Source organism: Erythrolamprus reginae, chromosome 1 (genome assembly GCF_031021105.1).
Source record: "Erythrolamprus reginae isolate rEryReg1 chromosome 1, rEryReg1.hap1, whole genome shotgun sequence".
NCBI lineage: Eukaryota > Metazoa > Chordata > Lepidosauria > Squamata > Dipsadidae > Erythrolamprus > Erythrolamprus reginae.
The window spans coordinates 142,122,074-142,138,838 of record NC_091950.1 but is presented as its reverse complement, the minus strand read 5'-3'; the positions used below and the strand labels follow the sequence as shown (position 1 = coordinate 142,138,838).

Below are 16,765 nucleotides of genomic sequence, written 5' to 3'. Positions count from 1 at the left end.
CCTCCCTCCTTCCTTCCTGATTTTGGCCAATCAGCAATCAGTATGACGTCATCGGGCGGGAAAAACCGTGGTGTAGGAAAAAAACGCGGACTTATTTTTTAATTAATATTTTTTGAAAAACCGCGTTGCAGCGTTTCGCGCTAATCGAGAACGCGCAAATCGAGGGATCACTGTATATCTAAGAAAGAAGAGAAGATATAGGAATAAAACATATCAATGAAAGAATAGAAGAAGAGATATAGGAATAGAAGAAAGGTATAGGAGATATAGGAGAGCAATAGGACAGGGGAGGGAAGGCACTCTAGTGCACTTGTACTCGCCCCTTACTGACCTCTTAGGAATCTGGATAGGTCAACCGTAGATAATCTAAGGGTAAAGTGTTGGGGGTTTGGGGATGACACTATGGAGTCGGGCAATGAGTTCCACGCTTCCACAACTCGGTTACTGAAGTCATATTTTTTACAGTCAAGTTTGGAGCGGTTAATATTAAGTTTAAATCTGTTGTGTGTTCTTGTGTTGTTGTGGTTGAAGCTGAAGCTGAAGTAGTCGCCGACAGGCAGGACGTTGAAGCATATGATCTTGTGGGCAATACTACTTAGATCATGTTTAAGGCAAATTCCTTGTGTGTTCCTGGCCGGCTACAGAATAGTGGCGACACTTTCGGTTGCACTTTCGGCGATACTTTCCGCGGGCTGCAATTTACTTCTGCCACCTCCCAGGGAATCGATCCAGAGCACCCCAAGGGGCCATAACAAAAGCCCAGGAATTTAGCCAGCAACTCGCTCCAAGTTTTCCGTTTCATTTTTTTAGGCTAGCCGCTGCTTTTCCGTTTCCCGTCTTCCAAAAGAAAAAAAAGGCGGGAGCCGCGCTTTCGCTGAGCTGAGTCTGTTGGTGGGCATCTTTCAAGGCCCGAACAACCGCCGCGGAAAAAAAGGTTTGAGGGGAAAAAAAACAACTTTTTTGACAAGGCATTAGTGTCGCATCCGACGAGGCCACGTAACACCAGGGAAGCCTGTGATTGGCCGGAGTCTGACACAGCTGAAGAGGCGGGAAGGCCCCTGGTTTTTGGCGCTCTGGAAGATTCGCTGGAGGTGACGTCTTTCTTTTCCCCCAATCTTCGGCTGATAGAAAGCTCCCTGTAAAGGTAAAAGAGGTTTTGAATAATGGATGAAATGATCGGGATCCCCGTTATACGACAGGGTTTTCTCTGCCGGCAAATATATACATGCCGTCCAGCCAGCGGATGTAATCTCATGTCATTCGGCGGGGCTGCGCGAGAAACTATAGTTCGTTGATCCAGCACAGGCAAACCACAAGCTTAGATATTTTGATCATTTTGATCACATAATATTAAGTGTGAGTTGCTGAGCTAATTTTGGTTCATTCAATAAGCGGTGATGATAAGAGAAAAGCTTACAGTGCTCAAAGCAGGGGGGGGCGCGCTTTAGCCTAGGTGAAAATGAATAGAATTCTTTAGTCTTTATTGGCCAGGTGTGATTGGACACACAAACAATTTGTCTTTGGTGTTTATGCTCAGTGTACATAAAAGGTATGTTCATCAAGAATCATAAGGTACAACAAATAATAATTTGTTATTATTATAACAAATATTATTATTATTACTATTATTATTATTATTATTATTATTATTATAGTAAATATTACTATGACAATCATTAAGTGTTGTATCACATGATTCTTGACAAATGTATATTTTATTTTATGTACGTTGAGAGCATATGCACCAAGACAAATTCCTTGTGTGTCCAATCACACTTGGCCAATAAAAATTCTATTCTATTCTATTCTATTCTATTCTATTCTAATTGTCATAGGGGTCAAATAAGCAAGCAGGAAACAATCAGTATTAATATAAATCGTAAGAATAGAAGCAACAAGTTAAACTCATATAGTCATAAGTGGGAGGAGATGGATGATAGGAGGGATGAGAAAACTAATAGTAATGCAGCTTTAGTAAATTCCCGGGCATGTCATGCCAGTGTTATTATTTGTTTGTTTAGCAGACTGATGGCTGTTCTTGTGTGTAGTTGTCTTTGTGTGCAGGGCTCTATAGCGCCGTTTTGAGGGTAGGAGTTGAAACTGTGTCCAGGATGCGAGGGGTCAGTAAATATTTTCCCCGCCCTCTTTTTGACTCGTGCAGTATACAGGTCCTCAATGGAAGGCAGGTTGGCAGTAATTGTTTTTTCTGCAGTTCTGATTATCCTCTGAAGTCTGTGTGTGTCTTGTTGGGTTGCAGAACCAAACCAGACAGTTATAGAGGTTCAGATGACAGATTCAATGATTCCTCTGTAGAACTGAATCAGTAGCTCCTTGGGCAGTTTGAGGTTCTTGAGTTGGTGTAGAAAGAACATTCTTTGTTGTGCTTTTTGATAATGTTTTTCATGTTAGGTGACCATTTTAGATCAGATATGATAGAACCTAGAAATTTGAAGGTCTCAACTAGAAGGTCTCTACTAACTTAGAAATTTGAAGGTCTCTATAAGGGAGTGGGTTAAAAAAATCAAATAACAGGAGAAATTCAATACAGGTAATCCGCAACTTTCCACAATTCATTTAGTGACTAGTCAAAGTTACATCATCACTGGGAAAAGTGACAGTGATCATTTTCCACACTTACAACCATTGTAGCATGGTCACATGATTTACACTGCGATGCTTGACAACTGGCTCGCATTTATGACCATTGCAGTGTCCAGGTGTCCTGTAATTACTTTTTGTGACCTTCCTGACAGGCAGAATCATTTTGGAAAAACAGATTAACTTAACAACTGCATTATTAATTTAACAACTGCAGTGATTCACTTAACAAATTGTGGCAAGAAAAGTCATAAAGTGAGGAACAATTCACAATAGATGTTTCACTTAAAAACATAAATTATAGGTGCTATTGTGGTTGTAAGTTGAGGACTACCTGCATAATCCTCTTGTTTGGGTCTTCATCTCTCTCTTTTTTCCCTTCCTCCCTTCACTTTAGCAGCAATAAGGATGGAACTGTTGAAAGAAGATTCTGTTGCTGGAACCAGTGATGAAATTCCAAAGGTAGAGTTCTTGCTCATTCTGAATTGATTACTATTCTCAGTGTGTGTGTGTGTGTGTGTGTGTGTGTGTGTGTGTGGTCAGGTGTCCTTTTCAGGGGCATGTCATGACATGCCTTTCATTAGTCTCCTTGCTTCCAAGCCTGTGGCTTAAAGTTTTTCAGGCTGTGGGACATTTTAACATTTTTATTTACATTTTTTTTAAAAGAACATACAAACAATAAACAAAACATCTCTAGGATTATCATACAATAATTTATATTGATCTATTTATGCTTGTTAACAATTCTATAATTTAATTACAATTTTTACTTTATAAGTATAATTATAGTAACTTGAAGTTTTAAAAAATCATGTGTGTGTGTGTATAACTAAGGTGAGCCTTTACAGATTTATTTTATTTTCCCTTTTCAAGCCAATCGTAAAATATACTTCAAATTTCATAATGTTCCAAATCCTCCTTTTCATTTAACTCCATTGTCATTTTATCTAATTCAACACAGTCAAAAATTTTCTTAATTATTATATTTTCAGTTGGCACATTTTTTTGTTTCCAATATTGTGCAAGACTAATTCTAGCTGCAGTAAGAATATGTAATATGATATAATAATATTTTGTTTCTACCTTTATCATTCCTATTATATACACAACTATGAGATCAGGGCTGCCAATTCTTTAGCTGGGGTTGGCCTTCACACACATCAAGTTCTAAAAGAACCTGCGATGTTGTAATTATCATCATAATAAATGTGTAGATCCCAAGAAGCGTGGCCTTTTGTAAGTGACATATGTTTTGTCTATGTGCAGATTCTCTAAGTGCCATGAAAAGGTTTTTTTTGATATGGCACCGGTATGGCTGGCCGGGATGACTACAAATGGTAATCACATGACCCCAGGAGAGCACAGCTGTCCTAAATACATGTCAGGTGCCTAGTGCCTGAATTTTGATCATGTGTCCATATGTATTTAAATGTAAATAATAAGTGAAAAACAGTCATAATTCACTTTTTTCAGTGCTGTTGTAAATAAATGGTTGTAAGTTGGGGACTGCCATTATTATTATTATTATTATTATTATTATTATTATTATTATTATTATTATTATTATTATTATTATTATTAGCCACTCAGTCCAAAAACAGCCAAAAACATAAAACAATTCAGCCCAGACTAAACCAGCCATAAAAGTAACAGGGTCCTCCATAGGCACATTAAGCCCATCCTTTGACACAGAGTGAGGTCTTGAGAGCTTTCCTGAATCCCGGCACAGTAGGTGCTGTGCTTATCTCTGTTGGGATGCTATTTAAAAAAATGTGGGGCTGTTTCAGGAGGCCCGCTTTCTTGGCTTTCCAAGATGGCAATGTTTAATAGAGAAGCCCTAGTTGTTCTGCTTATCTACTGGGTGGGCAGAAAAAAATGAAGATAGGCAGTTCCTTAGATAACTAGGCCCTATTCCACTCAGGGCTTTATTGATGACAACCAGCACTTGAAACACGGGTGGAAACAAAATAAATTACTTGATGAACAAACATTGATTAAGAAAATCATGGTCGGTGCAGAAACAGATATGTTGACACTAAAACTCAACAATAAAGAAGAGTCAGATTACTATAAGACTTGGAATTCATTTTGTGAATGGTTAGAAATAACGAAAAATAAAATTACAGTATAACCATCTATTAGTTGTAAAAGAAAAGCAATATTATTAAAATAATAACTTCTTAAAGGTATATATTGAAATAAATGATTTGAATTGATTGAAATATCGTAATATTGATTAAAATAAGGCGGTAAAAAACAGAACAAATGTGTATGTCAAATTAATAACCAGAAATTTTTTTTATACCGACTAATTGCTGTAAAAAAAATTCTCTTAGGGAAAATGTGTTTAATGCACTGAAATATTTCAATTTTAATATACATTTTTTTCTTTTTTTGTTTTGTTTTGTAGTTGTATTTGTGTTAAAATTTGTGTGTCATATTTAGGTGCGGTATATTTTTTGTATATTGTTTTCTTTTTAATGTTTATATTTCAATAAAAATTACTTTTAAAAAAAGAAACACAGATGGAAACCAACTGGCAGCTAATGCAGCTCACCCAGCATCCATTATTGCTTGCGCTGCTGCAATTTAAAACGGCCGTAGCTTCCAAATTGTATTCGAGGGCAGCCCCAGGTAGAATATATTGCAAAGTCCAATTATGAGGTCATCGGGCACGAGTAATGACTGGAAGGCCTCCGGTTGAGGAAGGAACACAATTGATGTGCAAGATGAGCCTGTGAAATGGCACTCCTGCCATAGCTACAGTAACTGCCAGTCCGGGACCACCTTCAAGTTGTACTCCAATCTCAAATGGAGAAGTACAGTGATACCTTGTCTTACAAACTTAATTGATTCTGGGACGAGGTTCTTAAGGTGAAAAGTTTGTAAGACGAAACAATGCTTCCCATAGGAATCAATGGAAAAGCAATTAATGTGTGCATGCCCAAAATTCACCCCTTTTGCCAGCCGAAGCGCCCGTTTTTGCGCTGCTGGGATTCCCCTAAGGCTCCCCTCCATGGGAAACCCCACCTCCAGACTTCTGTGTTTTTGTGATGCTGCAGGGGAATCCCAGCATCGCAAAAATGAGCGCTTCGCTGGCAACGGAAGTCCGGAGGTGGGGTTTCCCAGCGAAGGGAGCATCAGTGAAAATCGCAGCATTGCAAAAACACTGAAGTCCTCGAAACCCCACCTCCGGACATCTGTGTTTTTGCGATGCTGCGATTTCACTGAGGCTCCCCTCCATAGGAAACCCCACCTCCGGACTTCCGTTGCCAGTGAAGCACCCATTTTTGAGCCTCAGGGGAATCCCAGCAGCGCAAAAACGGGTGCTTCACTGGCAACGGAAGTCCGGAGGTGGGGCATTCCAGTGGCAGTGGTGGGTTTGTAAGGTGAAAATAGTTTTTAAGAAGAGGCAAAGAAATCTTATTTGTATCTCGAAAAGTTTGTATGACGAGGCGTTCGTAAGACGAGGTATCACTGTATTACCCTATTCAGTCCTGATAATAAAAACTTAGTTTTTGGGGAGGAAAATAAGGAAAAGAATCTGCTCACCAGATATTCATATGGCTAGCATCCTTAGTCTGGTCAGCTTCAGAACATTATTTTATTCCCTGCTTAGGGCTTTAAAAAAACTTTATTTGCAGAGAGTAACAATAAAAGAGCTTGCAAGCCAATAAGAGCTGGGAACATCCTAAGCAACTGGAAAGAAACATTTGGAGCAAGTAGAGCAATGGAAAAATCCCTGCAAAAACTTAGGGCTTGGAAAACATTATTTGCAGAGAGTAACAGTGAAAGAGCTTGCAAGCCGGTAAGAGCTGGGAATATTGTTAACACCTGATTAGTGCTGGAAAGAAACATTTGGAGCAAGTTAGTGAATGAAAAAAAAATCTACGAAGTCAGGGTTTGGAAAACATTCTTTGCAGAGAGAAACAATGAAAGAGCCTGCAAGTTAAGAGCTGGGAAGATTGTTAGCAGCTAGTTAGGGCTTAAAAAAAAAGCTATATTTAGAGTATAAGACGCACCCAAATTATCAGCCTCTCTTAGTACTCTTTTAGGGAGGAAAAAGGTGCGTCTTATACTCTGAAAAATATGGTACTTTACATAGGTACCAGGCATCTTTTTATTGTTGTTGTTTTAATGGAAAACAAAATAACAAACCAAACGTATATTTAATTGTTCCCTTTGATTAGATCAAAGAAGAAGTACAAATGAATGATGAATATGATGTTCCAAGGATGGAAGTAAGTTGCATGGATGCAAGTAAAGAAGAACGAACATTCACGGTGACATTCACTGGAAGTGGGAAGAAGCATCAAGTGAGAGGGAAACTTACCGACAGTCTGCTTAGTGCCCTCACGTCTAGTAAATATATTTGTGACTGGATGAACGGAAAGAAGAGTGCAAAAGAGTTCCACTTAATAGAGAAGAAAGATTCTTGGCCTGTCTGTTTCAATATGGGAATGCCTTTAAAGTATGTATCTGATGGCTCACAATTTGAAATGAAATTCTACAAGGTAGCTAAAAAGGAGAACAGTGATGAAATATGGTATCGCCACTATGACGATAGGAAAGAAGATTGTGTAGTGTTCTATGTCAATGGAATAGCTTCTAGAATGGAAAGCCATGGAGCACAGACCCGTAGGATAATCAAAAACAGCAGCTTACTTAATGAATATTGCACATTTTGTATATTTGCCCCTAGAGGAGAATCCATAAAAGACGCCCTGTGCAATGATGGCCGCTTTCTGCCATTGCTAAAAGAAATGAATTGGACACTGGTAAAAGATGGAATAAGCATCGATAACGATTTTTTAGTTGCCACCTTATCAAATGAAGTTTATGAAATTGAGGTGGAGTCTAAGAAAGGTGCCAGATATAGTGGTGATCTAAACAAGAAACGGAATGATTCAGATTTTGGGGGGTGGAAGCTTAGTACTCTTGAAAAACCACAGCCACAGCCACAGCCTGACTTTGAGGAAGGACAGCTTAGTGCTTCTAAAATACTACAGCCAGAGCCGGATTGTGAGCAGGGAGAGCTCAGTGCTTCTAAAAAACAACAGCCAGAGCTGGATTGTGAGCAGGGACAGCTTAGTGTTTCTAAAAAACAACAGCAGCAGGTCTTGGCCCTGTGCTTGTATCCTAATCTTTGGAAAGAAATACAAAACATGAAGAAACTTTTGACAGATAACAAAAAGAATGTCCTCCAAGTTTATAAAAGAAACTTTGGCAAGGAGATAAATGACTCTCTTCCATTCACATCGGTGAAGAATGCTGCTAAGTATGGTGGTTCAGTTGGATATATAGAATGGAGGAATGGGGCTGCAACTTGCTTTGTTCTCCGTGGTAGATATATATTAACGTGTCACCATGTGATAAAGTTGATAGTTGGAGAAGGAATTGAAGCAGAGGACTGGGGAAATAGAATTAAGCATTCAGCCCAGGTAACTTTCACTTATGAAGAAAAACAGTGTCCTATAGAAAACTGGTTCTCATTGGAAAACTGGTTTGAAATAGCAGATGAGGATCTTGATTTTGCTGTCTTGAAATTGGAAGAAAATAAAAGTAGTCCTCCACCAGGATTGTTGCAATTAAATTTCCCACCACCACCAAATGGTCCCATTTTTATCATAGGGCACCCAAATGGAGGAGTCAAGTCTGTAGATAACTGTCTTGTTGTCAGTATATTTGAACGTGGCAAAGCATTTAGGGACCGTTTGCAGCAAGACCAGAAAAATGAACATTGCCACTCTGTGTGTGGTTACAGGCCAGAGGAAAGATGCATCCATATGTATCATCCAAAATTTTTTGAGGAAGGTAGTAGTAATCCTAATGTTGTCACTTACAATACCTGTTTTTTGGAGGGGTCATCGGGTTCACCGGTGTTTAACAGAAAAGGGGAGCTTGTTGCTTTGCACGCTGCTGGATTTGCTTATAAAATGAAAAACAAAGAGTGCAGCGTAATTGAAATTGGCTATTCAATTCACTCAATTATTTCAAAAATTGAATCCAAATTTAAAAGTTGGTATGATGCTGTAATTGGTCCTGATGCAAGGGAAGATAGCTCACATGTGGATGCATCTTTGAGTGAAGCAAGGGAGGAAATGGATTGTACTTAATATTATATTGTTAAAGTTCGCTCTGAGTCTACGGAGAGGAGCGGCATACAAATCTAATTAATAATAATAATAATAATAATAATAATAATAATAATAATAATAATAATTTCCAAAAACTGAAATTGCTTGAGGGAAAATTATCTCCCTTTGAAAGCCTAAAATGTTGGAGCTCTCACAACCTCTGCAGGCAAGCGGTTCCACTGATTGATCGCTCGCACGATCAGAAAGTACCTGTCAGCCTCGCCGCATTTCTTCCTATCTTCAACTGCACTTCAGCTGTCATAAGAAACCGGGGGGGGGGGGGGGGATTGGGGGGGGGATTTGCTGGAGGAGCCCAGGGAAGTTTTGATTTTGCATGAGAAAGGGTGAAGAAGGGGGGCAGCTGTGAGCTGGCACAGTTGCGCAGAGCAGACCTCCTTATCAACAAGCCAAGGTTAATGATCATACATTCAAAAAGTGATACACCAGCGAAGATACATCCACCTGATGAATGCGGACATTGTGGATTGAATGAATTGCCGGGGGGTGTTGGGGTTACTTTGTAATAGCCATCTCTTGTGCCTTTTTCCTCAGACTTTTCTTTTGATGCATTTACTTCTGATTTACTAAAAGTGACCTTTGAAGTTCAAAATGGACTCTGAGTTTTACTTTCCTAAATTCTGAGTGAAAAAGACCTGACATAAGTAAAGTCTGCAGGGAATAGCCATCCCGGAGATAAAACTACCACAGGGGTTAAGCAGCAATGCCTGATCAGGACAGTGATGGATACCAGGCAGAAGGGGCAGTAGGCCTACTCTGCCCTTCCCCCAGCCAGATCCCAAAGGAGGAGGTTTGGAGGCGGTGAGAAGACGAACTGGAGGAGCCAGACTTCAAGCCTCACCTTAGAGCTCAGTGGTTGATGGGGGTGGGGGCTAGCAAAGATCTGGGGGAAGAATCCCCTCCCTCCAATGTTAATGTAACCTGGCGAAGAAAGTCAAAAGTAGAGCGGAAGGAGGAGAACGAAGAGAGGCTCCTGTTATCTGAGCTAATGACAGGCATCAAAGAGGTTTTAGAATGGAGAAGCCGAACTTCAGCTGGGAGGAGAAGTAAACAGCTGGGGAGGGGGAAGCAGCAGAAAAGCCTTTGGAAAGCGGAGCCCCAGTCAGAGCAGCAGCCCAGTTTAAGCAGGTCCTGAAGCGGGGAAGTCCCTGGAGACATCAAGGGCTTGATGCACCCCCACTGGCTCAAAAATACAATGGAAACCCTGAGGGGCTGAGACCCTTCCTAACCCAGGTCTGGCAATACATGGAAGATTATGGGGAGGAATTCCCTTGGGATCCTGCTCAGGTCAGAGTAGTAACGAGCCCTAGAAGGAAGGGCAGTCGACTGGATGGTTGCATTGCATGATGCCAGTGAGCCTTTGCTGAGACATTTTGATGAATTCATGGCAGCTGTTCGAGCACGTTTCGAGGATTTATTTATTTATATTTGTTATTTAGATTTGTATGCCGCCCCTCTCCGCAGACTCGGGGCGGCTCACAGCAAGATACAGCAAATCATGACAAATCCAAATCAATTTAAAAGATTTAAAAAGATTTAAAAAGAACCCCATTTACTAACCAACACACACACAAACATACCATGCATAAATTGAACATGCCCGGGGGAGGTGTTTCAATCCCCCCATGTCTGACGGCAAAGGTGGGTTTTAAGGAGTTTACGGAAGGCGGGGAGAGTAGGGGCAGTTCTAATCTCTGGGGGGAGTTGGTTCCAGAGAGTCAGGGCCGCCACAGAGAAGGCTCTTCCCCTGGGGCCCGCCAACCGACATTGTTTAGTTGACGGGACCCGGAGAAGGCCCACTCTGTGGGACCTAATCGGTCGCTGGGATTCATGCGGCAAAAGGCGGTCTCGGGGATATTCTGGTCCAGTGCCATGAAGGGCTTTAAAGGTCACAACCAACACTTTGAATTGTGACCGGAAATTGATCGGCAGCCAATGCAGACTGCGGAGTGTTGGTGTAACATGGGCATATTTAGGGAAGCCCATGATTGCTCTCGCAGCTGCATTCTGCATGATCTGAAGTTTCCGAACACTTTTCAAAGGTAGCCCCATGTAGAGAGCATTACAGTAGTCGAACCTCGAGGTGATGAGAGCATGAGTGACTGTGAGCAATGAGTCCCGGTCCAGATAGGGCTGCAACTGGTGCACCAGGCGAACCTGGGCAAACGCCCCCCTCGCCACAGCTGAAAGATGGTTCTCTAATGTAAGCTGTGGATCGAGGAGGACGCCCAAGTTGCGGACCCTCTCCGAGGGGGTCAATAATTCCCCCCCCCAGGGTAATGGACGGACAGATGGAATTGTCCTTGGGAGGCAAAACCCACAGCCCCTCCGTCTTATCCGGGTTGAGTTTGAGTCTGTTGACACCCATCCAGGCCCCAACAGCCTCCAGACACCGGCACATCACATCCTCTAGCTCAGTGATGGTGAACCTTTTTTTCCCTGGGTGCCAAAAGAGCATGTGTGCGTGCTATCGCCCACGCCCATAATTCAATGCCTGGGGAGAGAGAAAGCAACTTATCTATCTCCCTGGAGGTCCTCTGGAGGCTGGAAATGGCCTGTTTCCCAACTTCTGGTGGGCACTTTAGGCTCATGTTTCGCCCTCCCCAGGCTCTGAAGGTTTCCCTGGAGCCGGGAGAGGGTAAAAACGCCCCCCCATCACCCCCACATGCTCTCTGGAAGCCATAAATGCCATCCCAGAGACTGTGTGAGTCAAAAACCAGCTGGCCGACCCACACTTGCATGTTGGAGCAGAGCTAGGGCAATGGCTCACGTGCCAGCAAATATGGCTCTGCGTGCCATAGGTTCACCATCCCTGGTCCAGCTGAACGGAAGGCCAGAAATAGAATCAAAACCCTGAGACAGGGTGGGAGGTCTGTAGCCGACTACACCCAAGAATGTCTTACATGAGCTCATACCCAGCTGAGGTCCTCATGGAATATTACATGGATGGCCTGAGTGATGACATCTACCAACACTGCAAGTTGAGGGGAGCACCGAAGGACTTGAGTTGTTGGTTCAAATTGGCAGCAGAGGTAGAGATTGATCTGATGAGCCAGCAGGAGGGGCCCAAGCCCTATGGGAAAACCTCTACTCCTGCCATGGAACAATGCTTTTAAAAAGTTGGGAAGTCCACCAAGTCCAAGCCAAGGGCATTGGTATGCTTCAGGCGCAGTAAAGAGGGGCATCGGGCAGCTGAGTGCTTCAGGAAACCTGTGCCTAGGGGGACCCCCTGCTGATGGAAAGAAACCCAAACAATGCACCATGAAACCTCCAGAGACAGGGTGCCAAGGGAAGGAAGCTGTAGAGGTCGCCCCCCAAAACGGGAGGAACTGGGATCTCCGGTCTGCCTAACCATTCAGGACAGAGAGCCAGAAGATGGCACTTTGGGACATCCCCCCCCCCCCATAGATCCTTTTACATCCCTGTCACATAGTGGGACCCGATGGGGAGTGGGGGCAAAGGGAAGAATGTTGGCCCTTTTAGGCTCTGGGTGCACCCGAAACCTCATGAGCCCAGAGGTGGTAGAGAAGATGGATCTAAAGCTATTAAATTTATTGTGGGCCCTGGGATGGACAATCCTCTGATTTTGGGGTTACCATGACTGAGGAAGTAGAACCCTAATATTAACTGGCACACCAGGATGGTGACAATTGCATGCAATAGGGAGAGAGGGTCAGGCTTCGCCCTGAAGGAATCCGGACTAAGAGGAATGATTGGGGAGGAGTGGATCAATGGAGAGGAGAAAATCCCGAAGGAGTATTGGAACCTCAAGGGGGTATTTAGTGAGAGGGATGCAGGTAAACTACCACCCCATCGGCCCATAGACTGTAGTGTTGAAATGTTGCCGGGGTGAAGCTACCAAAGCCAAAGATGTACTCTTTAACCCCTAGTGAGCTGGATGAGCTACATAGGTTCATTGACAAGAATGTGGAGAGGGGTTTCATACTAGAAACCCTAGAAAGTTTAGAACTAAGACGCCTTAAACAAGATCTAAGTATTGCCCACAAGATCATATGCTGCAACGTCCTGCCTGTCGGCGACTACTTCAGCTTCAACCACAACAACACAAGAGCACACAACAGATTTAAACTTAATATTAACCCCTCCAAACTTGACTGTAAAAAATACGACTTCAGTAACTGAGTTGTCGAAGCGTGGAACTCATTATCGGACTCAATAGTGTCATCCCCAAACCCCCAACACTTTACCCTTAGATTATCTACGGTTGACCTATCCAGATTCCTAAGAGGTCAGTAAGGGGCGAGTACAAGTGCACTAGAGTGCCTTCCGTCCCCTGTCCTATTACTCTCCTATATCTCTTCTTCTATTCTTTCATTGATATATTCTATTACTATATACAGTGATCCCTCGATTTGCGCGTTCTCGATTAGCGCGAAACGCTGCAATGCGGTTTTTCAAAAAATATTAATTAAAAAATAATTAATAATAAAATAATCAAAATAATAATCAGTCTTCTATGTTTCTATAAGTCCGCGCTAGTTCTCTCTCTCTTTCTCTCCCTGTTGCCGGCGTGGTATATGAGAGAGAAAGAGAGAGGCAGAGGTCGGGCGCATTACCGGGAGGTGGAGGCGGCGTGGGGACGCTGGGTGCCGGGGACACCGAGGAGGGGGTGGACGTGGCCTCTCAGCTGCAGAGCCGAACAAGGGCGGAGGCAACGGCGGAGTCCGGTGCTGGGGCCATGCGGGGCCGCTCATCCAGGGCGGCGTGGACTGGCAAGTCGCCCTCCTTTCTCTTTCTTTCTCTCTCTTATACCACACCGGTAACAGGGAGAGAAAGAGAGAGAGCGGAGGGCACCTTGCCGGTCCACGCCCCCCTAGATGAGCGGCTCCGCATGGCCCCAGCGCCGCCCAGGCAAAGGGGAAACCCCAAGATCGCTTGCCGCTTGCCGTATTGCAGCGAAGGAGGCGAAGCAAGGCTCCAAGCTGCAATACGGCAAGCGGCAAGCGATCTTGGGGTTTCCCCTTTGCCTGGGCGGCGGGAAGACCAAGGGAAGGTTCCTTCAGCCGCCCAACACCTGATCCGCTCCGCAGCGCGGCAGCAGCGAGGAGCCGAAGATGGGGTTTCCCCTTTGCCTTTACCCCATCTTTGGCTCCTCGCTGCTTCCGCGCTGCGGAGCAGATCAGCTGTTGGGCGGCTGAAGGAACCTTCCCTTGGTCTTCCCCGCCGCCCACACGCAAACTCCACCATCTGCGCATGTGCGGCCATGAAAAAAATGGCGCGCATGCGTAGATGGTGTTTTTTACTTCCGCACCACTATAATGCGGAAATCGATTAGCGCGGGAGGTCTTGGAACGTAACCCCCGCGCTAATCGAGAGATCACTGTATATATATTCTATTCCTATATTCTATATATTCTATTACTATATCTTCTTTTCTATTATTTCTTAGATATATTTTACTATGAGTATCTCCTCTATAACCTTCATCATGTATTTTACAATGTGTATATTGATATATACTCACTAAAACCCTCATTGTGTATTGGACAAAATAAACAAACAAACAAACAAACAAACAAACAAACCAGCTAGGCCACGGGTGGCCACCCCAATCCTTTTTTGGGAGAAAAGGGATGGCTCGCTAAAATTATGTATCGACTACCGAAACCTGAATGCCCTTTGCGTGGAAAATGTATATCTCCTGCCCACTGTTCCCACTAAGGTACATGACTGCGTGGCTGCGTACACGATATTCAACTCCTGCGCAGCATTTTTAACTGCAGCGCAGACAGCCGACAGAAAAGCTGAAGGAGCCCAAGGCTCTGTGGAGAGGACTCCCCTCCGGCTCCTGACAGAGATGGGTGAGCCTGAACTCACGTTACCTGCCCTCCCACTGAGCAAAGAACTCCAGAGGTCCGAGTGCCTTTTATCCTGTGGTCGCTTCCAGATTGATGCTGCTGCTACCTCTTTTTATTTTAAGCCTCCAAGTTTTGGATTTTTTGATTCCCCTCACCTCACCTTCTTCCTTCGGCAATGACTGTCCTCCTCCTCTTCTTCCTCCTCCTCCTCCCACCCAAATTCCGAGCTTTTATTTCTTTCCTAATGGGTTTGCACAGATTATTTGCTTTTACATTGATTCCTATGGGAAAAATTGTTTCTACTTAAGAATTTTTCTACTTAAGAACCTGGTCACGGAACGAATTAAGTTCTTAAGTAGAGGTACCACTGTATATGGGAAAAATTTGTTAAATGTGTGAGGCTAACTGCCTGAAATTGACATGGTTAATGTCCTTTAAAGCAGCAGTCCACAACCTTTGTGACTTGGCACCCTAGTTGGGGGGGAGTGTTAGGGGAACCGGGCTGTGTAAACAGCAGGCTGGGACGCATGCACATCTACACATGGATCGACTTGTGCAACTTAAGCTACATGTGCGAGCATGCTGGCTTGCTGCTTGTGTAAGTCTAGCTGTACTTGTGCACACCACTCAGCCAGTCGCACGGCCCAGTTCCAAATAGGCCATGGCCCAGTGGGTTGGGGACCCTCCCTGTTACCTTCATCCAAAACTACAGGGGATCCATAGAAGTGTGGTATTCAAGGAAGTCAGACTGATAATTGTGAAGATTTGCAATCAGCACCCTTTGGGGTAGGGCAGGGCAACCATTGCGGAATCAGAGTTGCTATCTTGACTTTTTGACCCACCCTGGCAGATGCACTTACATCTTGCCAAAAATAGAAGCAGGTTCACAAACTATTTACATTTACATTTCTCCATTAATCCCATTACCTTAGAAAGTCAAAAGGTACAGAAAACTCTCCTGTGTGATTGTCCAAATTTTTGCCACTGAAAACTATATACCACCCCCATTAAAGTCTGCAGATAGTTCTTTCAAAATGAATCTTTATTCCCGAATCGGATCAAATCAAGGTTAATCACTTTCAACCTAAACTAGAATCTCCAATTGAAATTGCATCAGGGCCTCTTGGAATCACAGAATGCCCATTGGAAGTAGATCCAAGATGATTTGCACAGACAGAGACACTAATATTAATATTCCCCTGGCCGGCCTCGGCAACACTTTCCACAGGCTGCAACCTGCTTCTGCCACCTCCGGGAGAATCGATCCGGAGCACCCCAAGGGGCTATAACAAAAGCCCAGGAATTTAGCCAGCAACTCACTCCAAGTTTTCCTTTTTAAGGCTAGCCACTGCTTTTCCCTTGCATCCTGGACATAAACTGTTTCAACTCCTACCGTCAAAATGTCGCTACAGAGCATTGCACACCAAGACAACTAGGCACAAGAACACTTTTTCCCCGAATGCCATCACTCTGCTAAACAAATAATTCCCTTGTCAAACTTTTTGTTGTCAAACTTTTTACTAAGTCTGCACTATTAATTTTTTCTCATCAGTCCTATCTCCCATTTTTTCCATTTATGACTGTATGACTATAACTTAATGCTTGTATCCTTAAGATTTTTATTAATATTGTTTCTTCATTGCTTATTTGACCCCTATGACAATCATTAAGTGTTGTAGCTCATGATTCTCTCGTATGCTCTCAGTGTACATAAAAGGAAAGATACATTTATCTTTTTTATTTATTATTTTATTGATTGATTTATTTTGTCCAATACACAATGAGGGGTTTGGTGGGTATACACATAGTAAAATACACAATGAAGGTTATAGAGGATATACTCATAGCAGAATATATCTAAGAAAGAAGAGAAGATATAGGAATAGAACATATCAATGAAAGAATAGAAGAAGAGATATAGGAATAGAAGAAAGGCATAGGAGATATAGGAGAGCAATAGGACGGGATGGAAGGCACTCTAGTGCACTTGTACTCGCCCCTTACTGACCTCTTAGGAATCTGGATAGGTCAATCGTAATGAGTTCCACGCTTCCACAACTCGGTTACTGAAGTCATATTTTTTTACAGTCAAGTTTGGAGCGGTTAATATTAAGTTTAAATCTGTTGTGTGCTCTTGTGTTGTTGAGGTTGAAGCTGAAATAGTCCCTGACAGGCAGGACGTTGCAGCATATG

The 16,765-nt window shown here is 43.1% G+C and overlaps 1 protein-coding gene across 3 annotated transcripts in view; it reads left to right on the top strand.

Moving 5' to 3' along the window:
• The first annotated feature begins 698 nt into the window (after positions 1–698).
• FAM111A (FAM111 trypsin like peptidase A) overlaps positions 699–16,765 on the top strand; it is a 50,911-nt gene continuing 34,844 nt past the window's right edge. The window contains exons 1-3 of one of the 3 annotated variants that reach the window (XM_070726998.1): positions 699–1,144; positions 2,999–3,060; positions 6,789–9,345. In XM_070726998.1, the coding sequence (XP_070583099.1) occupies positions 3,007–3,060; positions 6,789–8,714 (1,980 nt within the window). In that variant the 5' untranslated portion in view covers positions 699–1,144; positions 2,999–3,006 and the 3' untranslated portion in view covers positions 8,715–9,345. Of the gene's footprint in view, positions 1,145–2,995; positions 3,061–6,788; positions 9,346–16,765 lie in introns of those variants that run through there. The other 2 variants (XM_070726990.1, XM_070727022.1) reach the window with 2 other exon arrangements.